General features: G+C 36.9%; 2 protein-coding genes across 5 annotated transcripts; both read left to right on the plus strand.

The window, feature by feature from the left end:
* Nucleotides 1–6,416: 6,416 nt before the first annotated feature.
* On the plus strand, nt 6,417–8,751 carry LOC142182154 (uncharacterized). The gene is made up of 3 exons (XM_075256145.1): nt 6,417–6,446; nt 7,080–7,306; nt 7,815–8,751. The coding sequence occupies exons 1-3, from the start codon at nt 6,417–6,419 to the stop codon at nt 8,749–8,751; spliced, it is 1,194 nt and encodes a 397-aa protein (XP_075112246.1).
* Nucleotides 8,752–16,073: 7,322 nt separating this feature from the next.
* Nucleotides 16,074–23,925, plus strand: LOC107776003 (uncharacterized). 4 transcript variants are annotated; one of them, XM_016595809.2, is made up of 13 exons: nt 16,074–16,596; nt 17,099–17,150; nt 17,495–17,767; nt 17,868–17,942; nt 18,025–18,083; nt 18,199–18,334; nt 18,520–18,616; nt 18,704–18,770; nt 19,848–19,946; nt 20,309–20,398; nt 21,788–21,942; nt 22,745–22,846; nt 23,358–23,925. In XM_016595809.2, exons 3-13 carry the CDS (start codon nt 17,515–17,517, stop codon nt 23,497–23,499), a joined length of 1,275 nt encoding a protein of 424 aa, XP_016451295.1. In that variant the 5' UTR covers nt 16,074–16,596; nt 17,099–17,150; nt 17,495–17,514; the 3' UTR covers nt 23,500–23,925. The 4 variants fall into 4 exon arrangements, with proteins under 4 accessions (XP_016451295.1, XP_016451296.1, XP_016451298.1 ...); XM_016595810.2 differs by having other exon boundaries at nt 16,081–16,596; nt 17,484–17,767; XM_016595812.2 differs by having other exon boundaries at nt 16,257–16,405.
* The last annotated feature ends 178 nt before the right edge of the window (nt 23,926–24,103 follow it).

The following is a 24,103-nucleotide window of genomic DNA, read 5'->3' on the forward strand; positions in this document are numbered from 1 at the left end:
GTAAAATAATATGCATCTAAGAAATTACCCGTCTTATTCTTCAATTTGTACTACATCATGTATAATAGTAAAATCAGAAATTTGCTAATGCAAAAGTAGTTACAGTAAACCTGAAGCAAAAGTTCATGCCATTGTAAATTAGAAGTTTAGTGAAAGATAGCACATGTCATGGTAAACTTCAAATTTTCAAGTGCAAATAAGTTATCAGTCAATATAACTGGTATTGCCATCCCAGTTTAAATATGATGAGCTAATTGAGAACTCAGATAAGCATATACTGAAGAACTCGAAGATTCTTCAAGAATTCTCTTGTGTTGCTTGTTCTCATAATAAATTGATTATACCAGTTAAAATTGAGACTAAGTGTTGATACCCAATTTTTCCTATATATTTTTAATATATGTATATACTTTCAAAATAGCATTATGCATATATAAGCACGCATAAGCGTTTTTATAATTTTTTATATTTTTAAAGGCTTCAAATTGATTTATTTCTCCCCTTTTTACGCATAAAATTTTCAATAATTATTCTTCAAATTATTTTTGCAGTGATTTAGCCATATAAATTCTATATTTATGCTAAAATATTGTTGAAATATTTTTAGTGCATTTTTATAATTGTATTTATATTTTTTAAATAAATTTGCGTATATTTGCAATACTAGCCCTATTAAAGCATAATTACGTTTTTAATACATAAAATAGTCTTTTATATTTTAAAAATATTAAACAACTATTTTAAATAATTTTAATACATGAAATTATTTTTTCAGAAATCATTTAATTTCTTATAAATTATATAGTGTTAAAATGGCTATTTAAAATCAAGCCTAATTCCATTTTAATTTCAGCCCCAATAGGCCCAAACCACTGCCTACCCGACCAATCCCGGCCAAATCCTGGCCGTCGATTGTTTTGATCAACGGCCCAGATTTTCCCTTTCCTAATTAAACTAGCCTATATCCCTCCCCCCCAAACCTAATTCATTTCGCCACCAACCCCACTGCCCTAAAATCCTCTTTGCTCTCAAACACTCTCAACCCTAATCCTAATCTCCAAATGCCGACCTCCATCTATGGCCATCTTCGGTGACCTTTCACCCCCTTTCAAGCCTCCAATGGCTTCTCTCGTGTCATCCCTACCATCTCTAAGGCCCTCAAGGGACCAGGGCCATGTCTCGCCTGTTCCTGGCCGTTCTAGTGTGATTTCGAGTGAAATCGTTCTATATTAGCTACGATCTAAGAGTTTTTCAGTATGTTTCTTCATCTCTGTATGGTTCTCTTCGAAACCTTAATTTCGTTTCTAAAACTCCTAGATCTGTACAGATCTAAGACGATTTGAGTTTGTTCCTTGTGTGTTTTACAATAGCCTTGAGTTTCTTTACAAGAATCGTATGATTTCAAGTGATTTTTCATCTTTTTCTAAAATTAGGGTTTCCGGAATTTCTTTTAAAACTTTGTTTAATGATTTTTTGTGTTTAAACTTCTGTTTTTCACATATCTTGACTGATTCTATGAGTCTACTACAATCTTAACTCGCCTGTGTTGAAAGCCCTAATTTTTTTAGGGGTTCTTCGTTGGGTTTCTGAGTATTAGCATATCTGATTGGTTCTCGCTTTGACTTCTTGTGATTTCTCGTAACTGTCTTGCCTTAATATGCATCTACTGAGTTTCTTAGTCTAAGGTTTCACTGATTCTATGTGCCTGTGTTCATCTTGACTATTCACATCAAGACCTGTATCTTTCTCACTGAATCAGTATTGTTTAACTTTTGTTTTGTTAAAGTTATATATCGATTCCTGACTATCCATGTCTTACCTTATTTATATGTTAAACATGCTGACTCTTTTCATGACTTTCTATTTGATTGAGCCATTGAATATTCTGAATTCCTTATTTCTTAGGTTGATTTGAACACTTTCCCTTAAACTTTCGATTCTTACCTTTCTATTCGATTTGATTGATTTGCTTCCCTTAATTAATTTTTCTTTACCTTGTCTGCATTATTATTTGATTCTTATTGATTATTTCCCTAATTAGAACTTTATGTACCTAGACCTAATTACATGTTCTATACTTGCACTGTTTGACGTCTTTCCTTATTTGTTATACTCCAGCTATGTATGATTTCTTTCCTTACTTGTTACCTGCTCTTTACCGTTTGAACTAATTCTCTTAATAAAGGAAAAACTTGGACTGATTTTACTTTAATTGATTCCGAGATTCTCCAATCACTGAACAATTTGATTCTTACCTTATTTACCTAGCTTTCAAACTACTATTTATATGCTTTCTTCTACTCGCATCAGACAGAACATTGAGTTCACAAAAAAGCACACTTACACGTTAAAAGTTATCTTTCTCTTCTGCTATTTGTGATACTTGCTGATCCAGCCGGCTGAAAGCCAAGGCTAGACATTGGAACTTTATTTGCTTCATATTCTCCACCTTTCTTCAATTGGTATGTCTCTAATTAAGTTTTGAGATTCAAACCCTATGTGTTTTCATTCTTGCACTAGTTCATCAGTTATGAGTTCAATTTCCTGCCTACTTCTTTACTCAGCATGTTTAAAATCTTCCTATTCAATGTATTCTTTACATTCTGCACTCTTTCTTGCTTACTTCCTTGCCTAACATGTCTAAATTTCTGTCCTGTTTAATGTATGCACTCTGGCCTGTTTATTTCTTTGCCTAGCATGACCAATCTGTTAAAGTCCCCAAGGTCCTAAGTGTTGTATGCAATTTGTGAGTATATGTTTCCTTTATTCCTATCCATGTACCCTAATGTGATTCTTATGTGCCACCATTCTCATATGAGATCTGTTTTTTAAGTGTTCCTTTCCTGAGTTTGAATGTCTCTTATGACCAACCAATTGTCTGCTATTTTAGTACTCTTCTCAAACTGTCTTTTACCACTAAGTTGTTCCTGTTTCTGAAAAAACCTTTCTACTTCTGAAGCCATCCTTGTACTATTTTCAAAACAAAACTATGTCAAGCACTCTCCACTGCTCCTAGAAAATTTAGGTCTTGCCCCTCTGGCATGTGTACTGCCTTGAGATCCATGAGATTTTTCTGAACTCTGGCATGTCAGAGCTGGCCTTTCCACACTGCACTTAAATCAGTTATTGTTGAGAAAGGGTCTAGGTGTGAGCACTACCCTGGATCCTTGAGGTCCTTAGGGAACTTTGACACACCTAGACATGATATTGTCTATGGAACTTTAGTATTGAGGCTATCGGAGGCTTGGGAAGTCATTTGGGCCTGCTTCAGGCTTCCTATAGTTAACTTCTTCTTTTTCTTCTTTATTTGTTTATGTAATTTATTTTAGTTGGTTTGTAATAATTATTTGTAAATAACATTGGGGTGATTAGTGAAAATGGTGGGTAGCTATATCTGTTGGGTAATTTGGGTAGAGACCATGCCTATAGGATTGTATTAATGCACTTGCTATATTTAATTTCACAACATTAGAGATCATGTCTGTAGGATTTAAATGGATTCAATAATAGAAACCATGTCTATAGGTTCAAAATCAACTTCATAATTAGATATCATGCCTAGAGAATGTAAAGTGATTGAGTTCAATTCTGCTACTGCATGTATTTACATTTGTCTCACTAAAATCATGTCTATAAGTTCTAACATCAGCTCTTAATAATTAGATACCATGCCTATAGGAATAAAAATCAGAAATCCTGCCTATAGAGCCTAAAATCAATTTAGTTAAACAAATCAGTCTAATTCATGTTAGTTCCTTTTGAATTGGCTTAAATCAACTGTATGTTTCTTTGAATGAATTTTCGAACACTGCCTTAATCTACTATCACTAGAAAGCATGCCTATAGGATCTCAAATATCCGTTTTAAAATTGTTCATTGTTTTACTACATCAATATAGATACCATGCTCTTAGTACATCATTGTTCTGCGTTTAGGCAAGCCTATAGGACGATTTAAATTCTGCAACTCTGAAACTGTGTTTTGCTACTTAAAATTGTCCAGATTTAATAGAGTTAAATCAGTAGGCGAGTTAAATAGGATCTCTCGCACATTGTCCTAATTCAACACTGTATAACCCCTGCTCATCTAGATGTCATGTTCTAGGATTTTCTCTCTAAGTACATGAATGTTGTTTGAAGACGTGCACTTACTTGTTATATTTGAGGAGGCAACTGTGAGCCTATAACTTGTTTCTTTAAATGCAGTCCTAACTATTCTTGATTGGCACCTAGAATTTTATCCTTTTAAAACCTTAGGAAAGTCTAGAACTGTCCAAAGAATAGGGGTCCTAAAATACCTCCAGATAGGGCTGTGCATTTGGATCGGATATCCGAAATCCGATCCGATCCACTCTATTTCGGATTTTCGAATTTCAAATTTCGGATTTTCGGATTGGATACGGATTGTGTTTTATGAAATTTCGGATTTTCGGATTGGATTCGGATTGGTATGATTTTAATCCGATCCGATCCGATATCCGAAATTATATGTACCTATATAAATACACACTAAAATTTTAGGGTTATGCTTATTCATTTTTCACACACCCCTCACTCAGTTAGATTTTTCCGCCTCTCTTGAACCTCTCTTCTCTTCAGTGAAGACTAAAAGAGTCTCAATGACTCAAACTTCCGATTTTACTTTGATTTTATGTCTCTTTCTTCCGCCTATCTTCTCTTCTCTTCTGTCTTTTATGTCTATTTCATGTTCTATTCTTCAACTTTTGATTTTATTTTGATTTTTTTGTTTGTTTTGGTAGATGGAAGATGAGATAGAGACACCGAATGAACTTTAAATTGTTGAAAAATTTTGTGACAATCCGATCCGACAATCCGAAAAATTATCCGATCCAAAGTTTAAAATCCGATCCAATCCAATGTTAATTCGGATCGGATTCGGATTGCCCTTTTCAGAATCCGAAATCCGAAATCCGAATTCGAAATATGCTAAATCCGATCCAATCCGATCCGTGCATAGCCCTACCTCCAGAGCCACGAGGAAGGGACGGGTAGTGCACGCATATGACATTGGCAAGGTTGCTAGAATGCTTTAGGCTATGACCAAGGGGAGGACTTGGGTAGAAAGGGATATGATGACTACGCGCTAATGTCACGTGTAGCCCCTCATTGAGGAGGGTTTACCGGGCATTGCGTGGGGTGATCTTGTAGGCTAACCAACCTAGGACCCCTCCTTCCCAAATTCTTTTTGCTTAAACTTTACTTTTCTATATGAACACAGTTTGTTCAAGTATTTCCTATGTCTCATTATTTGAGTCATGTAATGTCCAAAAACCTACTCTTATTTGCAATTATGTGTTTAAACTATTTATTTGTTAAAGGACTAATTCATAAGTATATGTTTGGTCGGGACCCATTATTGTGGACCAAGAGAGGTGCCTAACACCTTCCCCTCAAGGTTATTTCGAGCCCTTACCCTAAATCTCTGGTAATACAAACCAGTCTGAGAGTTAATTACTCTAGGTGCCCTAATGCACCATAATCCGTTAGGTGGCGACTCTTCAAATACCCAAATCCCAAAAGGAAACGAGTTATTACCCTCATGAACGTCGGAACCCGGACTTTCTCTGCAAAGGGAAAAAAGGGGGTGCGACACTAAGGCCTTTGAATTACGGATTATACAAAAGGTGAGTATAGGCTCATTTACCTATCATGTGAACCACTTAGATGCATATATGAGATAGTTGCGCGTGTGTTTATTGTCAGCTTGCAGTTTGGCATTTGAAATTGCTTTTATCAATTAAGAGCATAATTTTCAAATTATGCAATCAAGATAGTTCATTTTGATAATGTCGGTTTATATTCAAGTTAGTTTAACATTGAATACCTCCTATTAATGGCTAAACTATTGCTTATGAGAACAAAGTTTCCTGTGTTGGTCTAAGATTTCTAAAAGTGCATACAACAGCATTTGTATGCATTAGACCAAAATATATGATAAGTCCTCCCCTCGCAATTGGTTTAGGATCAGAAACCAAATATTTTTAGTATCTAATAACTTTTGATGTATGGTATATGAGTAATTTCTCTACCACAATGCACAAAGATACACTTTCCGAAAAAGATTGGAGATATATGTTAGTTTTCTAATATTTGGGGAATGTAATAAGTAGCTGAAAAATGTCTACATGAATCGAATTACTATTTGTATGATCCTCAATCAGAAGATAATTTAAGTCAAATGCCAGAAGCATTTGCTGATCCAAAATTAAATATCAGATTTCAGCTGCAAATGCTCATATTAAAATTAAAGTCCCTAAATGATAAAGCTTACTGTACGTATGAAGCATAGTAAACCGATCGGTTCCAAAGGTAACAATCCTTAAAAAATTATAGGAGCAAATGATCAACATGATCATCATGAGGAGGAAATGAGCTCTGGAAGATCTCACGACATAAATGTTTCATAAAACTCTAGAAGAAGTTCAGGTACCTGAAAATAAAGAAAGTGATGAAATCTCAACAAGTTATGTCATTTGGGAAACTATATAAAATGATCATCGATGATATATTTGATACAATATACTGCACAATATTGTAAAATATTGTGAGGATCAGACTAGTAGTCCAGACACCTGAAGATGTCATGCCATTTAAATGCGAGTCATAACCTATGTGACTCATTTGATTAAATCTCTATAAAGATCCCTGAATAATTTAAAATGCCTGAAGCATATTCAAAGTCTCAGAAAATGTACTCAATCAGATTACAAAGATTTTTGTACAGTTCAAATCAATCTGGACACATGTGGTATAATCACCTCAGTAAATTTTTGCTGAAAGAAGGTTACATATATGGTGTCATTTGTCCATATGTTTTAATAAAGAAAATGGCATCAGAATTTCATATACTTGCTGTTTATGTTGATGACATAAATCTTGTTGCAACTCCAGAAGAGCTCCAAAAGGCAATTGAATATTTTAAGAAAGAATTTGAGATGAAAGTTCTTGAAAAGACAAAACTTTATCTTGATTTGTAAATTGAACATTTAGCAGACGGGATCTTTATCCATCAATCTGCCTATACAGTAAGGGTCTTAAAATGCTTTTATATGGACAAAGCGCACTGGCGCATTGAGTATACCAATAGTTGTTCGATCATTTGAAGTGAATAATGATACGTTCCGACCTCCAGAAGAGGATGAAGAACTCCTTGGTCCTGAAATGCCCTATCTCTATGAAATTGATGCACTTGTGTATCTTGCTAAAGTTATATGGCCTGATGTAGCATTTTCTGTTAATTTACTAGCAAGCATAGTTCTTCTCGTACACAGAGACATTGAAACAAGGTTAAGCATATATTGCGATATTTAAAGGGAAGTCTTGATATGGGTTTGTTCTATGTTAACAAAGGTAGTGCAAATCTTGTTGGTTGTACATATGCAGGTTATTTATCTAATCTCCATAAAGCTCAATCTCAAATCGGATATGTGTTTACATGTGGAGGTACTGTCATATCATGGCGCTCCACAAAGCAATTTATTATCGCTAATTCTTCCTCGGAGGGTTGCGGGGGGTGGGTCTGGAGGTAGGGAGGAGGTTAGGGGGTGTGCTGGGAGGCAAGGGAGGTAAAGGGAACAAGGGTGTTTATCGGTTGCGAATTGGGTCATGGAACGTAGGTACATTGACAGGTAAATATATAGAGTTAACGAAGATCCTCCAGAAGAGAAGGGTCAATATAGCGTGTGTTCAGGAGACAAGGTGGGCAGGGTCGAATGCGAGGGACACAGACGGGTATAAACTTTGGTACTCAGGAACCCAGAAGGGTAAGAATGGAGTGGGTATTTTGGTGGATAGGGAACTTAGAGAGTTTGTGTTTAAGGTTAGACGAGTGAATGATAGGTTGATGATTATTAAGTTGGTGTTATGTAAGTGCACCCTAAACGTCGTTAGCGCCTATGCGCCTTATGCGGGCCTAGATGAGGAGGTTAAACAATGCTTTTGGGAAGGGTTAGATGAGATTGTCCGTCAGGTACCACATGCTGAGAAGTTATTTATAAGAGGAGATTTCAATGGTCAAATTGGGTCAATCGCAGGTGGGTATGACGAAGTGCATGGAGGCTTCGGTTTCGGGGAGAGAAATGGAGGAGGAACCTCGTTACTGGACTTTGCTAAGGCTTTAGGGTTGGTGATTGTGAACTCTAGCTTTCCGAAAAGGGAGAAGCATTTGGTTACTTTTCAGAACGCGGTGGCACAAACTCAAATTGACTATGTCCTCTTTAGGAGGTGTGACAGAGGGTTGTGCAAGGATTGCAAGGCGATTCCAGGTGAGATACTCGTGACGCGACAAAGGCTCTTGGTGCTAGACATTGGTGTTATGGTGAAGAGAAGGAAAATATTTGCTCGAGAAAGACCGATAATCAGGTGGGGAGCCTTAACTAAGGATAAAGCCCAAGAGTTGGAGGGGCGGTTGTCGGCCATGGGAGCTTGGAAGAGTAGTGGTGATGCGAGCACTATGTGGTCAACTACAACAAACTGTATAAGTGAGGCTGCAAGAGAGGTGTTAGGGGTCTCGACGGGCGTGTTTGGTAAGCACAAAGGTGACTGGTGGTGGAATAAAGTGGTACAAGGTAAAGTGGAAGCAAAGAAGGAGGCGTACCAGACATTAGTGGGGAGCATAGGGGAGGAGGAGAGGCGAGCGTGCATGGAGAGTTATAAGGTAGCTAGGAAGGAAGCGGAGCTGGCAGTCATAGAGGCTAAGACTGCGGCTTATAGTCGTATGTACGAGGACTAGGGGAAAAAGGGGGGAGAAAAAGTTATTTAGGCTGGCCAAGCTGAGAGAGAGAAAAGCTCGAGATTTAGACCGAGCTGTAAGCACGTGATTTTTGCCCTATATGAGAATTACTCCCAAAAAATTCAAAAATAAAATGATTTTCCTTGCTGTGCAATTTTAGAATTTTTGTGACATATTGGATAATTATTTGTGTTTGTCTGTGCATGTTTATTTGTTAAATTAATAAAAATACAAAAAATATGTCTCATTTTGCATGTAGGATTTAATTCTACAATTTTTAGTAATTAAGTTTGTTTTACAAAAATTAAAAATTACAAAAATAGGCATCTTTTGCATTTTTAGCATTTAATGTCCAAATATACAATTTTATGCTTAATTATTACTTAATTGTGCGTTTATTATTATTGGGAGTTAATTGCGCTTTTATAACTTAATTTAGTTCTTAATAATAATTTAAGTATTTTTATAATTTAGTTTTAGAAAAATAAAAGAAGAAAAGAGAGCGAAAATATAAAGAAAATCGGAATTGGGCCTCTTCTTCAATTTCAAACCACAAGCCCAAAATATTGTCCAAAATTCCCCACGACCCGGTCCATTTCAAACCGGGTCGACCCGGTCCATAACCCCAAAGACCCAACACCACTTATCTTGCATTTAAAAAAAACAAAATGAAAACAAAACCCTAAACCTAAACTAACCATCCGTCCCCCCTTCCTTATCTTCTTCTTCTCCATCACCTTCCCCAAGCGAGCAACCATGGCTTCCCCCCCCCCCCGTTGCTGCTACCCTGCTGCCCAACGTCGACCACTCCCTCACACCCGAGCCTCCATGTCCAGCCATAAAAACGAACCTTACTGCTGCGTCGTCTTCACGTTGTTCGTCACCACCATGACCGTCTTTCTCGTCGTTGTCTCCTCCATGGCGAGCTCAATCTCGTCCATGGATGCTTCACCATCTCCAGTAGCTCCCCCCGCCTCCAACTAGCCAGCCTTCTCCGTCGACACAGCCGGACGACCACCAGTCTTTCGTCGACGTCAGCTCCACAGTCGACGACCAGCAGCTCCAACGATCCTCCATCTCCATCCACCAACAACCCAGCCCCATCGTTCATGGCTGAACGTCCACCATGACAGCCCAGCAACCCACGACAACCCAAGCCATGGCTACCCCATCACAGTCATCATTCACCCCCAGTTCCGCCTCGTCGTCGTAGCCCGTCGTTTGTTTGATCTATTGGTCTGCGGAGTGTTAAAGGCTATTAAGGTCCGTCTCATCTCCCTTTCTCATTTTTAGGATCTATATGCGAGTAAGATAAGAGCCGCTAAAATCTGTTTAAATGTTATGGTTTAAGGAATTCGAATTTCTTCTTAGTTGAATCTAGGTTGTAAAAAAATAGATTTTTGTTTAATCGAATTTGAGTTTGATTGGTTTGTCATTTGTGATTATTAGTTGTAAAATGTATAATATCTTTGCTAATATTGAGTTGGTTCGGATGATTTCATTTTGTGTGATGTTTGGTTTCATTTCTTGTCGATTGTTCATCATTTTCTTGCATATGAAGTTAGTTTGTTTTCATTCAGTATGTTGTCAGTGTTCATTTGTTCTTGTTTAGGCTTAATCTAGAAGTGTGTTAGTTTAGTCACGCAATATTTATTTTGATGATATTTGGTCTGAATCGAGTTTCATAGTTTAAGTTGTGATTTGAGTTTGTTGAATCTTTTCATTTATGTTCATACTTTGTTTGATTGATCTTGAATCCGAAATTAGTATAGTTTGATCTTCTTGATTGTTGATTATCATTTTTGATTATTTCTTCAGTTTGCTTCATGATTTTGTTTAGTTTTAATATAGGAATTGTTGGTTGTAAAGTTGTTAGATTTTAAGTTCAAATGATTATTGAATTTAGAAATCTGAATATATTTGTTTGTTGTTGTTGTTGTTGAATCTGAAAATAGGTTTGTTTGTTGTTAAAGATGTTGTTCAATCAAGATAATTTTAGTTGTTTCCTTGTTGTTCATCATTTAGTTTGAATTTGTTGTTGAACATTGTTAGAAATTGATCATATTGGCTATATTTTGTTTTAGATTGTTTAGGTGAATTGGTTATAGCTGATGGGGGTAGTTTGGTAAATTGCAGTACATTCGGGGTAAAATGGTAATTGCAATAAGGTCGGAGGGGTAGTTTGGTAATTGAACATTTTTGAATAATTCTTTATATTAAGCATGAGGGACAAAATGTAATGGGGTGTGGGTGATATAATTGTTTAATATAAATGGGGGACAAGACATAATGTAGTGGAGGGGAATATGGTAATTGTTTATGTTAGGCATGGGGGACAAGATGTAATGGGGTGGGGTTGATATATTTGTTTAATATAGTGGGGGATGAGTAGGAAGATAATGGGTTTGGTAGGAGAAAGTGTGGTTTTATTAATGGATTAAAGGGTTTGGGATGGGAAATAAATAGAAAAACTTGATCAGATTTTGAGGGGAGTTTTTAGACGGACAGAATACAGAAGAAAATTTTAAGAGAGAGGAAATTCCGAAAAATACTAAGACTTCAGAAAATAAAAAGAAAAACATTCTGGAAATTCAAAAGAAGAATAGTATACACCTGATTACAATCCAAATATTCTGATATACGGATTCAGAAATTAAGGGTTAAAACACTAACTAGTCTTTCAAAATCTGAAAAGATTCCATTTGCTTATGTCCGTTGATTGTTGTTGGTGTTTCTGGATTTTTGTCTTGATTTTAAAATCTGTCACTAAGTTTCTCGTTGCTGGTTGTTACTGGTTGCTGGGGTTGCTGTTGTTGTATGCTACTGAATTTCTGCTGATCTCCCTTTTCTTTTGCTTCCAATATCAGGTACACAACTGACACACTGATTATTGTAAACTGAAATAGGAAGCATGAATACGAAAATGAAGAGTTGAAGTTCTAAATTTATTTTAGTTATATTCTGAATTTTATTTGTATATATAAATTATTTAGCTTACAAAAATCAGAATCATGTAGCTATTTACTATATATAGTGGAACATCTGACGATAGCTTAACGGATGAACTATCTATATATATTGCTTAAAAATAAATAAATGGTATAGTAACTCCGTCTAGTTAAAAATCAAACGAATAGACCATTTCGGAACTTGTAGGAATATTGTTTAGTTAAATAATATTGGTTAATTTCAGCATGTAAATGGTTTAGGATTAAAATTAGATTGCTAAGTTTTTTTTTTTAATTTGACAAACTGAGAACATGCCTAGTATAATGTAACTGGGTAGTAACATGTGAATAAGACGGCCCATGTCTAGTTTTATGTCATACACGTTGGGCATGGGCCCGCAATGGCAACAGACTGTTTTAGTGAATTCCACGGTCTTACCCAGAAATAATAATACGCTAATCGCTTTAGGCACGATTTTAATAATAATACATTCCTAAACACGGGTGTGCATTTCATGCGACCCAAATCCAAATCCCAAAACATCAAATAAAATGTGTTCCGGATTGTGGGTGCATTTCATGTGACGCAGTCCAAAGACGTGTTTTAAGCGATGTTCACATTCTTTTAAAAATAATAATAATAAAGTGGTAAAAAGTTAAAATTTGCACATGAGCTCATAATTGTATAAATATCAGATATTTAAGCCAAATATGATAGTTGAGCGACCGTGCTAGAACCACGGAATTCGGGAATACCTAACACCTTCTCCCGGGTTAACAAAATTCCTTATCCAGATTTCTGGTTCGCAGACTGTAATACAGAGTCATTCTTTTCCTCGATTCGGGATTAAAATTGGTGACTTGGGACACCCTAAATCTCCCAAGTGGCGACTCTGAAATAAATAAATAAATCCAGTTTCGATTGTCCTTTAATTGGAAAAACTCATTCACCCCTCGCGGGGGCGGAAAAAGGAGGTGTGACAGAGCGAGATGCATCAAGGACGACGATGGTAGAGTATTGATGGAAGATTCCCAGATTAAGAGGAGATGGCAGACTTACTTTCAAAAACTTCTTAACAAAGTAGGGGATAGGGATATTATGCTCGGAGAATTGGAGCATTCCGAGAGTCACAGTGACTCTGGGTACTGCAGGCATATCAAGGTTGAGAAGGTCGCGGGAGCTATGAGTAAGATGAGTAGGGGCAAAGCGACCGGGCCTGACGAGATTCCAGTAAAATTTTGGATGTGTGTGGGGAAAGCAGGTTTGGAGTGGTTGACTAGGTTGTTGAATGTTATTTTTAAGGCGAAGAGGATGCCGAAAGAGTAGAGGTGGAGTATGGTGGTCCCACTGTATAAGAACAATGGTGATATCCAGAGCTGTAATAATTATAGGGGTATCAAATTACTAAGTCATACTATGAAAGTATGTGAGAGGGTGGTTGAAGCAAGGTTGAGGATGACAGTGTCCATTTCCGACAACCAGTTTGGTTTCATACCAGGTCGTTCTACTACAGAAGCTATACACCTTGTTAGGAGGTTGATTGAATAGTACAGGGATAAGAAGAAAGACCTGCACATGATGTTTATTGACCTAGAAAAAGCGTATGATAAGGTTTCTAGAGAAGTTCTTTGGAGAAACTTGAAGGAAAAAGGTGTGTCGGTTCCCTACATTATGGCGATCATGTATGATGGGGCGAAGACTCGTGTTAGGACAGTAGGAGGCGACTCTGAGGATTTTCTGGTTGTTATGGGGTTACACCAAGGTTTTGCGCTCAGTCCGTTCCTATTTGCCCTGGTGATGGACGCGTTAGCACGTCACATTCAAGGGGATGTGCCATGGTGCATACTATTCGCCGATGACATAGTTCTGATTGATAAGTCGCGAACCGGCATTAATGAGAGGCTGGAGGCTTTGAGATAGGCTCTTGAATCTAAGGGTTTCAATCTTAGCAGTACAAAGACGGAATATCTGGAGTGTAAGTTCAGTGCTGAGTAGAGGGAAGTGAGCGTGGATGTGAGGCTTGAATCACAGGTCATCCCGAGTAGAGGCAGCTTCAAGTACCTTGGGTCGAATATCCATGGGGAGGGGAGATCAACGAGGATGTTACATACCGTATTGGAGTAGGATGAATGAAGTGGAGATTAGCATCTGAAGTATTGTGTGACAAGAGAGTGTCACTGATACTCAAAAGTAAGTTCTATAAAGCTGTGGTTAGGCCGGCCATGATGTATAGGGCTGAGTGTTGGCCGGTCAAGAAATTACATACCCAGAGGATGAAGGTAGCAGAAATGAGGATGTTGAGGTGGATGTGCAGGCATATTATGATGGATAAGATTAGGAATGATGATATTCGGGAGAAGGTATGCGTGGCTCCCATTGATGACAAGATGCGGGAAGCAAGGCTCAGATGGTTTGGGCATGTTCAGAGGAGAAACCCAGATGCTCCGGTAAGGAGGTGCGAACGATTGGTTTTGGAGGGCACAAGAAGAGGTAGAGGACGGCCTAAGAAGTATTGGGGGGAGATGATTAGGCAGGATATGGCGAGGCTTCAAATTGCGGAGGACATGGCACTTGATAGGAACATGTGGAGGTCGAGTATTAGGGTTGTAGGTTAGGAGGTAGTTGAGTCTTGTCTTATACCATAACTTTGTGAGACTAGTTTGATAGGGATACTATTTTGCTTTTGCAATGCTTTGTATCATTCTTCTTGATTTCATGTTGTTCCTATTTGTCATATTTGTTCCATATTATTTCGGTGGCGTTACTAATATTGTTTTTTTTTGTCCTTTTGTCTTCTTGAACCGAGGGTCTTTCGGAAATAGTCTTTCTACTCCTTCGAGGTAGGGGTAAGGTCTGCGTATACACTACCCTCCTCAGACTCCACTAGTGGGATTTTACTGGGTCGTTGTTGTTGTTGTTGTTGTTGTTGTTGTTGTACTTCTTCAAATCATGCTTAGATAATAGTTATTCATGAAGCAAACAGGGAACGCGTATGATTTAGATCAGTGATTCATTTTATTCGAGAAAAATGTGATTTGGAATGTGATAAAAGATCCACAATTTATACGAAGACAATGTTGCATGCACAGTCCAATTGAAGGGAGGATTTATAGAAGGAGATAGAGCGAAGCACATTTCACCAAAATTATTCTACACGCATGATCTAGTGACATTGATGTGGAACAAATCTATTCAAGTAACAGACCGATAGATTTATTCACTAAATCTCTGCCAACTTCAACTTTTGAGAAGATGGGATACAAGATTGGAATGCGGAGACTCAAATATTTGAAACAACGTCTTTATCAGGGAGAGTAAAGTATGCATTGTACTATTTTTTCCTTACATAGTTTTTTTTTCACTGAATTATCCTGACAAGATTTTTAATGAGACAACTTGCAATGTATATTATTAGTGCACTCTTTTTCCTTGACTAGGATATTTTTTCCCACGGAATTTTTCTTATTAAGGTTTTAACGTGGCACCTAATAATGAACATCCAATGGGGAGTGTTATGAAAATATTATTGTGGATGTCTATTTATTACTCCGTTGTAGATAATCTTCCTGAAGAAGATTATCCATTTAACTCCGTTGAAGTTTATCTCCAAGCAGCTGATGCACGTAGGTTTCAAGCAACTCAATGAAATGACTTGCAACAGCTTCTTATTTAACAGCCAGGTTGCGAGCAACTCATGTAGACAGCTTACAAGCAACTCAAGAAAAGCCTCGCAGTTGCTTCCTGAAAAGCCTTGCAGCTGCTTCTTTTCTTCTATAAATAGAAGAGATTTCAGTTTTTATGAACATCATTTTGAAGTTGAGTAATGTATCAATCTCTCTCTATATTTGTCTTCGCTTTATTTACTTTACAGTCTTTGTTTTATAACAATTATCTAAATTTGAAAAACATTAGAACATCAAAATCCTAGCACGGACTCAAAAAAGACCATTTGACAAATTTCCTGTTTGGCAAAGCTTCTAAAATTAGCTTATTTTGAAAAATATTTTTTCTCAAAACTACTTTTAGAAAAGTACTTTTAGTGAAACAGTTTGCGTTTGGCTAATTAGTTTAAAAAGTACTTTTGAATAACAATTAATGTTGGACAAAGCTTTTAAAAAAATGCATTTGAATATATTTTTCTTAAAAATACTTTTCAATTTTTTTTTGATTTCTAAAAAAATACGTTAATAAAAAAAAAAAATGGCCAAAACATGTTAAAAAGTCACATTGCTTTGTGGCATATATAAGCGTAAGTGCATAAGTCATAACAACCCAAAAATTCTTTTAAAAGGGAAAAGGGTAAAGAAGCGGACAACTAAACACCGAAAAAGGTGGCATTCGGCTCCATATAAAAAGCAAACATCTACGAATAATTGTCGTTACATTGCCACTAACTACCACATTACTATGACAAAAAAACGCAACTTCACCAGTAATAATAATAGTAGTAATAAATTACTCTAATCCCTGTAATTTTAAATAATTTAGGGTTTAATTTTCTCTCTCTATATTTTGGGACGATTACTTATCAAGATTTCAACTCTACGTTGATGATTGAAGAAGCTTCCTCCTTTTTTTTTCTCAACCCTTTTTAAGACCGCTTTTTCTATCTGTATTCCTCTCCCTTTATTGACTTCCTTAGCTTTTCTTTTTCCAAACAAATGTCGAAATTGAAATTCTCAGCTGATTCTACTCCCAACTTGAGGTTGAGCTGATTCCCTTTTTTTTTTTGCCCTTTCAGAGAGAATTTGGGGTTTTCCTCAATTCAGCTACATAGTTTCTATAATAGGGTTTAATTATTTGTTTCATTTAGAATCTATCTCCCTAACTATACGACCTTTCATCTTCTTGCTTCCTTTTTTTATGGAAAATTTTGGTTCCTCTGTTTCATACCAGGTATAATTTTCTGTAATACTAATTGGGTCTATGATTTCCCTGTTTTACGATCATATTTATTGGTGTCTTCGTATAAAATTGGAGCTAAGTTGGTACATAATCCAATTCATTTGATTGATTCTGGAAGATGTAATACAAAGAACTGAATTCGATTTGTTTAAATTCTCATGTTTATGGTAATTGGGTTTGGTTGTTTAGCTGCTCCACTTGGTTCAAATTATTTGCACAACTTGGCTTACTTGCTTAAATAGTTAATTGTTCCTTTATTGCTTTCTTAAATGCGGTTTACAATTCTTTACTCCAAATGTTACGTCAATCACAAGTTTCTGTTTCTCTTTCTCCTTTCAAGAGAAGAAATGTACTTTTCTGTGACTTTATTGTAACTGGATTCAAAGCCGCCATCTTTTTTGACAATTCTGTCCAAGTTCATTATGGAAGGAGGAATTTTAAGTTTTGTGTTTGCACTTATACTTACATAAATAATTCTTTTTATATGATGCAGAAATTACTAGAGAAATCGACTGATCGTTTTATCTGCTGATTATAGCACCAGGGTAAGATGGTTTGTTTTCTTACAGCTAAGGCTGGTATCTATTCAGTTTAGACACATTTGGTAATCACAAAAGAGACTGCTGACTTGACAGGTGGTTCTAGTAGCAGTATATGGGATAGTACTCGTGAGCAGCCAACTGTTTTGTTGGTTGCTCATTTATTGTGATTTTCACTTTATGAGTAGTTTCCAGCTCAGCCTTCCAATTTCTCTTGTGGTGATTTTATTCTACACGATTATTCATGTTACAATTTTTTTTTGAAATGCATTCATGAAAGAGGTCATTATTTTTCTTGACGTAGTTTTTGTTTTATGACCATTCTGTAATTTATGGTAGTGTGCTGGCAGATACGAGAAAATTTTAGGATATGGGATGCTTTGTTTCGACGCCGCAAGATACTGGTGGGAATAGAAGACGGCCGGGAAACATTGGCGATGTGTCTGTATTTGTTCCTGGATTACGTATCCCTAAGCCGGTTGATTTCTCTCTTGCATTTGGTGATAACTTGTCGAAAACCCTGGTGGAGCGCCTTTCTGCTCTCAGAACCAGAATAGTTGTTATGGCAGGGCAGGAAGCTCCCACAATTACAAGGACAAGAAGGAAAACTGCTACTCAGCATGGTGAGTTGCAGAGCTTCGCAAACACATTTTTTGGAATTTGGCCATGTTCGTGTCTCTTTCGTTATGTGTGGATATAATGCTTAGCACCTATTTCTTGCAGGAGGTTCAACCCTTGGAGATCTTTTGCAGGCTCTCGAAGACTATTTGCCTGTTCTTTTGGGGCTAGTTAAAGATGGTAAATACATTGGTTGCTATCTCATTAGCATTCGTGCTTTGTTGATTTTAGTTGTGAGATGTTGCTTTCTTGGCCATTTCAGGGAGTCCATTACAACATAAAGTGCAGTTTATTTGGGTCAATCAAGAGGATGATGCAGAGGTCAGACTAGAAATTCAATTTTCTTTTCTTTTCTTTTCATTTCTGTTCATGTTTAGTCTTCTATTTGGTTTTGCCACCATGAGGGAGAACTGTCTTATTTGTCAGAATATTTCAGGAAACTGCAATGTTTAGTGCTTGGTATGAAGTACTGTCCATTTTGCACTTGATGGCAACACTGTCGCTATCGCAAGCTAACTTGCTGCTTCTTCCTAGAACATCTCTCGATGGTTATTCACCAAAGGTATCTGAAGGTGGGTATTGTTCCCATGTTTAACATTGGAGATTCAGTAACCGCAAGTAAATGTCTTGATGTATTCTTTATATTTATAACACTTGATTTCTTGGTGAAGCCTCTGAAACTTCTCTCAGGACACATTCATCTTGTGGCTTCAAATTGATCTTTTGTTTTCCTCATTTTGTCTTTAATATCTGACAGAGAGCAGGCGATCTTCTGTTGATGTTTTTCTAAAGGCTGCTGGATATCTCGATTGTGCGGTTCGAAACGTTCTTCCCCAGTTGCCTGCTGAACAAAGGTTTTTATACCAATACAATGCAAATCCATGATTTCTATTTAAATCTATCAGGGATTAGATTTTCACTATTATTTGCATTGTATTTAGGAGAAATTTGCCAGTTGACCTAGCTGAAGGAGTTCTGCGAGCATTGTGCCTCCAAGCATTAGGGCAGGTAATAGCTCATTCAGAGCCTATATTATTTTTTTTGGTTGCATTATTTTATAATTTTAAACGTGCAATACCCATAACTTCTCAATGCCTTACTGGATACTCTTTCTCTTCAATGAGTGTCCAATGATATCTAAAATTGTTATGGATGAATTTGGACAATGTAATTATATAAGCAAATACATATCATGCCTATAGTGATAATCTTTCAGCTTCTCTTTTCTTGACTATCATTTTGTTAACATCCCAAAAAGGTCAGTGACATTCAAATAGTGCACCAAAGACTCTGCAATTACTGTACGAGGGCTCAGTCAGGAATTCCTATGTTAATAAATAAGATTTGTGGAAATAGTCTATGACAATATGATTCTGATTTGCTGAAGAAGGAAATGACTTTTTTCATGGATTGGCTTAGTGAATATGCACAGGGGCTGAAACATGAAATCTTCATGCAAGGATAATGCTATTTGTGCTGTCTTTTCAATTTCAATATCTAATCCGTGTAGAGTCTCTCTCCTAGTGTGTATTTTACTTTTGCCCTGGTTTTTAATGGAGCTTGAGTTCTTCATACCTGTTACCTCTGCTTTCAGTGAATAGAACATACTCTAGTGCACACTAATTAACAAAGTGCAAGATATGTGTTTAGTATCCCAGCGACAGCAAAAGCAATCTATTTTTCAAAGATTGCTGTTATAACTGTGTACAATAGCGAAGGGGATCATCTGGGTACATGCTTAATATCTAAACGCAGCAAAACCACTCTACTTAGCAAATTTTCTGCTATAAAAATGTGCACAGTAGTGGAGGTGGTCATCTGAATTTGAGTTACCTAAAAATTCAGCAGACTTTCGTGCATTTAGCCATTTTGAATATGTTTGGTTAGTTCTCATATCATCCTATCCCTGAGCATTAGATGCATGTTTGTTATTTTGGCTGTATTATGGTGCTGTCCATATGCTTTCTTGCGCTAATAATTCTCGTTGAATAAAGATGTTAGCTGTTGCTTAATACTAGTTAAGAAAATGTACCATATGGATTAAATTGTCTTCCCCATCTGATGTATCTGTCACCATGATCTTAGGCCGTTGATATTCAGCTTGGACTTGCAATTGACAGTACTAAAGCAACACTGGCTGTCAAAAGAAGGCTTGCATGCGAGATGGTAAAATACTGGCAGCAGGTACTGAATCCTTTTGCCAATGCATACTCGACTGCTTTAATTTAACAAAGGGTTATATGAATCCTCTATAGAATTTGGCTATATTCTAGTCCATTTCATTCCAGTGCTAATCAAATCAGGGGTTCTTTGAGTCTCGCACTTATTCCTATACAGGTAACTAGTTTAGTCCCAACTAGTTGGCATTGCCTGTATATTTCATTTGCTTCAATTGGAGTAATTGGTCCTTTTAAACTCCTTCCCCTAACATAACCATGGAGAGGGGAAAAGAAAGCTCTGTGTTATTCCATTTTATGGAACATTTCCTTTTTGTTGCCAGATAGTGTCTGAGATATCAACTACTTTGCTTTTTTGTTACCTTGCAGGCTCAAGATAACATCATGAACCTTCCATTATCAAATGGTTGGGGAGAAAAGCATAGGCTTTTCGTGAAGTGGAAATATATTGAAGCCAAGGTATCTTGTGATTCTCTTTCTTTTGTTTACTTCTTTAATTCCTAGATTTTAGTATCTATGTCAACAACAAGAGGTAATAAAATTATAGACCGAACTGTTCCTTGATTTTACTTACTGATGAGTGAAAGACTTCCTTGACACAAGCTTGTCCTCTATAACGTACAACATTTTTTGAGTAGTTCATGCAAGGATGACATCTGAGCACACTTTATTCTGGTTTGATGACATATGTAACTTAGTCCAAGCAACACGCAGTTGGATTTGGCAATTGGTGTGCAGAGCATAAAGATTAGAATGCTTAGTCTAGCATTATCATTCAGGGATATGGGATAGCTTTCTGTCCTATGTATGTTAACAAGCAGGTGCCAATATAGAATAAGGAACTCTCACAGCACCTTATTTTATCTGAGTGTCATTAGCTTATGAATTATCCCAACTAGTTTGGGACTGAAGTGTAGTTAACTGACTTTACCAACCGTTATGGCGTCATTAACATATGAATTTATATCAAAATGTTTGCCTTTGTCTGTTCATTAGACAATGTGCTATATTTGTTACGGATAAAGCACGCAGGACCCGTAAAAATAAACGCCGGAAAATGACCTACAGCTGAATTGTGGTTGGATGGGATTGTGAAAATAGTGGTGCAGATGTCGTGCAATCCATCCAACATTCATGCCATAAATTCATTTGTCGTTCCTTTTCGTTCAATCAATGTTGGCCTGGGTCCTTTGAGTGCTTATCTAACCAGCGTGTCCAAATACTACACTCTGGTCCATGTTTTTCATTCTATGTTGAAAAATGGACTTTTCTGTAGTTGTATTTCTCTCTCACTATCCAGATGCTTCGGAAGTGGCTGATTTTATAACCTTGCTGAATGCTCTTAGAATTTCACATGTGGTGTTAGGGATCTGAAACTCATATTTTATTGTTCTTCTTGTGAATAACCCGATAGATAATTGGTAGTGTACGTCTTGCTGGCTACCTCGATTTGTAAGTGAGAGTCTCCTTTAAACTGACGATTTTTGCTCTTCGAAGACTAAATGCTTATAACTTTCTTCAGTTTAAGCAACCTAAAAATCCCTCTTAATTATTTCATGGAATGAGTTATAGCATAAAACAACTGTTTTGTTGTACTGGACACCCTGCATCTTCCATCAGCAAAATTCTTTCTTCAATAAGAGAAGGTGATAGCTTTCAATACTTACCGTTGGTGATACAAGAAAAGCTGTCTAAGTGAAAACTCCGCATACTGTAACTTCATAGTCCATGTACTTAAGGACCTTCATGCTGGTCTTTGGAAAGCTTCTGCAGCTTCTTTGCCATCTTTTATATCTATTGCATTTTTCTCCCCTCAAACTTATGCATGACACACAAAATTCTGTGTAGGCTTCAGCATACTATTATCATGGTCTAATCCTCGATGAAGGAAACACAGAAAAATCTCATGGAATGGCTGTAGCTGCCCTGCAAGCAGCAGATGAATATCTAAAAGAAAGTAAGAAGGCGTGCGAAGGTTTCAATGCAGCCATTCCTCTCTCCAGGTAAACTTCGCACGATCCGTTATTCATTTTCTCCCCTTCATTACTCTTTAACTCCCTGTACTTCCTATATTTCCTTATTTTTCTTGCTATGCAGTGAAAAAACTTATTTTGGAAAAAAAGTGGAAAAACTACGTGTAGCTTTGGTAAAATTGATTATGAAACCAAATCTATTCAGAGACCTGAGCAATTAAGAACATTGTGAAACTATTTATACGTTTAATTCTTTAGCTATCAAATTTGATTATAAAATAACCCTTTCAATTAGATAGCTTAGTGCAGCGTTTCAGTTATGGCTTTCATCTAGTGACTCTCAGAAGATAGAAGAAATCTTTAGTTTAGCTTCAACTTTAGGACTTCCAACAGGTGTCCTGCATTTGGTCTTGTTATTCATTGGTTTTTTGACTGGTTATATCTCTTTCTTATCCTTTAGTGTTTCCAAATCCATCTACATCTTTGAGCTACACCGTTTTCAACAAACCTCTGAAATATTACTTCAGATGGTATTCGGATGTCCTTGAATGTGGTTTCTCAAGATAATACTGTATCTGAAGCTAGTGCTAAATTTTGCTGTGTGCATGAAGCACTGTAATGAAGAGTTCGCTTTTAGCCCTAATTTTAAGATTTTACCATTTAATGAGCATACTAACTTGTAGAACTGTGTCTAGTGCTTAAAATTCATCAGACTGGGAAACGTCATATTTTCATTTGGAGCCTCTTTTGTGGTTGTAGTACACAACATATTTTTTTTCATCCCACCTTATCCCGTCTCTTCTGCCTGCCTGACTTCCATTTGTCAATCCAGAAATCCTCCACTCTGGGGAACGATGAAGTATCTTGCAGAGAAAATTCCAAAGGACACTTCGAGCAAAGTGCGAATCAACAGGGACTTGTACTCTTATGAAAAGTAAGTTTTCTTTTTTTGTTTTTGACTTCGAAGATATGATGATACTTGGCTGCAGAATTGCGTATCTGAAGTAGATTGCTAAATTTTGATATTGGGTTTGAGAGATGGCATGCATTCCTTATATAGGAGTATATTTTTTGAATTTGGCTTGACATATTAGAAGATAGCTTCTTGACTTTGATGAGGTATAAAATTGTAATAGTACAGGAAAGCTTTGTTCTGCACCACCAACTAAACCAACCCCTGTAAAGAGTAAGAATTTAAAAAAAATAAAAGATAGACTAAACCCCCCACCCCCCCCCCCAACCAACCAACCAACCAACCAAAAAAAATAAATAATGCACAGTAATGACAACCAATTACAAAAATGAGGAGAAATTGTAAGTGTTAGAGACTGTTGTCTCCGTGGAAGTTGCAAATGAATAGTTTATGCATGTTTTAAGCTTAATCAATGAGCAAGATACAGTTTCCCTGCTGGAAAAATACTTATACATGAAGAGGATTGCTGTAGGATCATGGAGACAGCCCCAACACTGCCAGATTTTGCATTGGCTCTCAAACCAGATGAATATCAGCTTCCTCATGTGGATGCATCGTGGGATGAGGAAACTACAGGCAGGGGACAGTTTAACGCAAACAAGCTCAAAGGGTGACTTATTTGATTCATCAGATTTCAGATTCTGGAAAATCCTGGTTGGTCGAAAGTGCAGGATGATGGTAGTCACATCCCCAAGGTATCGGACTCTGCTGTTCACTGAAGGCCCCTCCTTGCTCCACCTCTTGTTGAATCCGATCTCTATTTCTCCAGTAAATTGAATCTTTATTTCTTTTCTCCTATCAGATGTATAGTCAACCCTGTGAGTGAGTTCTGTACAAGTTGCATTTGTTTGTAATCTTTAATCTACAGGAAAAGGAATGTATTTCTTAGCCAGCCTACCAAATAATTTGTAGTGCCTCTTGTCCAGCAACCTGAACACAGAAGAAGCTTTTCTAGAAGTGCTGATTGTTTGTAAGATGGACAAATCTCAGGGAAGAATGTTATAAGTTCTACAATTTGTGTCTGAAGCTTATTTGTCGAAGAACCAATCTGTATCTGTATTTTTCGTTCAGTTTCAGTTGCTGACTTTTAAGTGTATAAAATGCAATACTATTCAAATGTTAAGACTTCTTTGCCAACGACTCTTCCATGAAGAAAACTTGAGCTCTTGCAGAATTGGAAATTTTCATCTTGTGCTTGAAACTAATGAAAGCAAGAGA

This window comes from Nicotiana tabacum, chromosome 6 (genome assembly GCF_000715075.1).
Source record: "Nicotiana tabacum cultivar K326 chromosome 6, ASM71507v2, whole genome shotgun sequence".
NCBI lineage: Eukaryota > Viridiplantae > Streptophyta > Magnoliopsida > Solanales > Solanaceae > Nicotiana > Nicotiana tabacum.

Coding starts and splice junctions, on each gene's coding strand:
- LOC142182154 (XM_075256145.1), top strand. CDS start 6,417: ATGTTTCATAAAACTCTAGAAGAAGTTCAG. Junction 6,447..7,079: donor AAACTCTAGAAGAAGTTCAG/GTACCTGAAAAT, acceptor ATATGGACAAAG/CGCACTGGCGCATTGAGTAT. Junction 7,307..7,814: donor CACAGAGACATTGAAACAAG/GTTAAGCATATA, acceptor TTTGGTGGATAG/GGAACTTAGAGAGTTTGTGT.
- LOC107776003 (XM_016595809.2), top strand. CDS start 17,515: ATGGGATGCTTTGTTTCGACGCCGCAAGATACTGGTGGGAATAGAAGA. Junction 18,771..19,847: donor GCCTCCAAGCATTAGGGCAG/GTAATAGCTCAT, acceptor CCATGATCTTAG/GCCGTTGATATTCAGCTTGG. Junction 20,399..21,787: donor GGAAATATATTGAAGCCAAG/GTATCTTGTGAT, acceptor AATTCTGTGTAG/GCTTCAGCATACTATTATCA.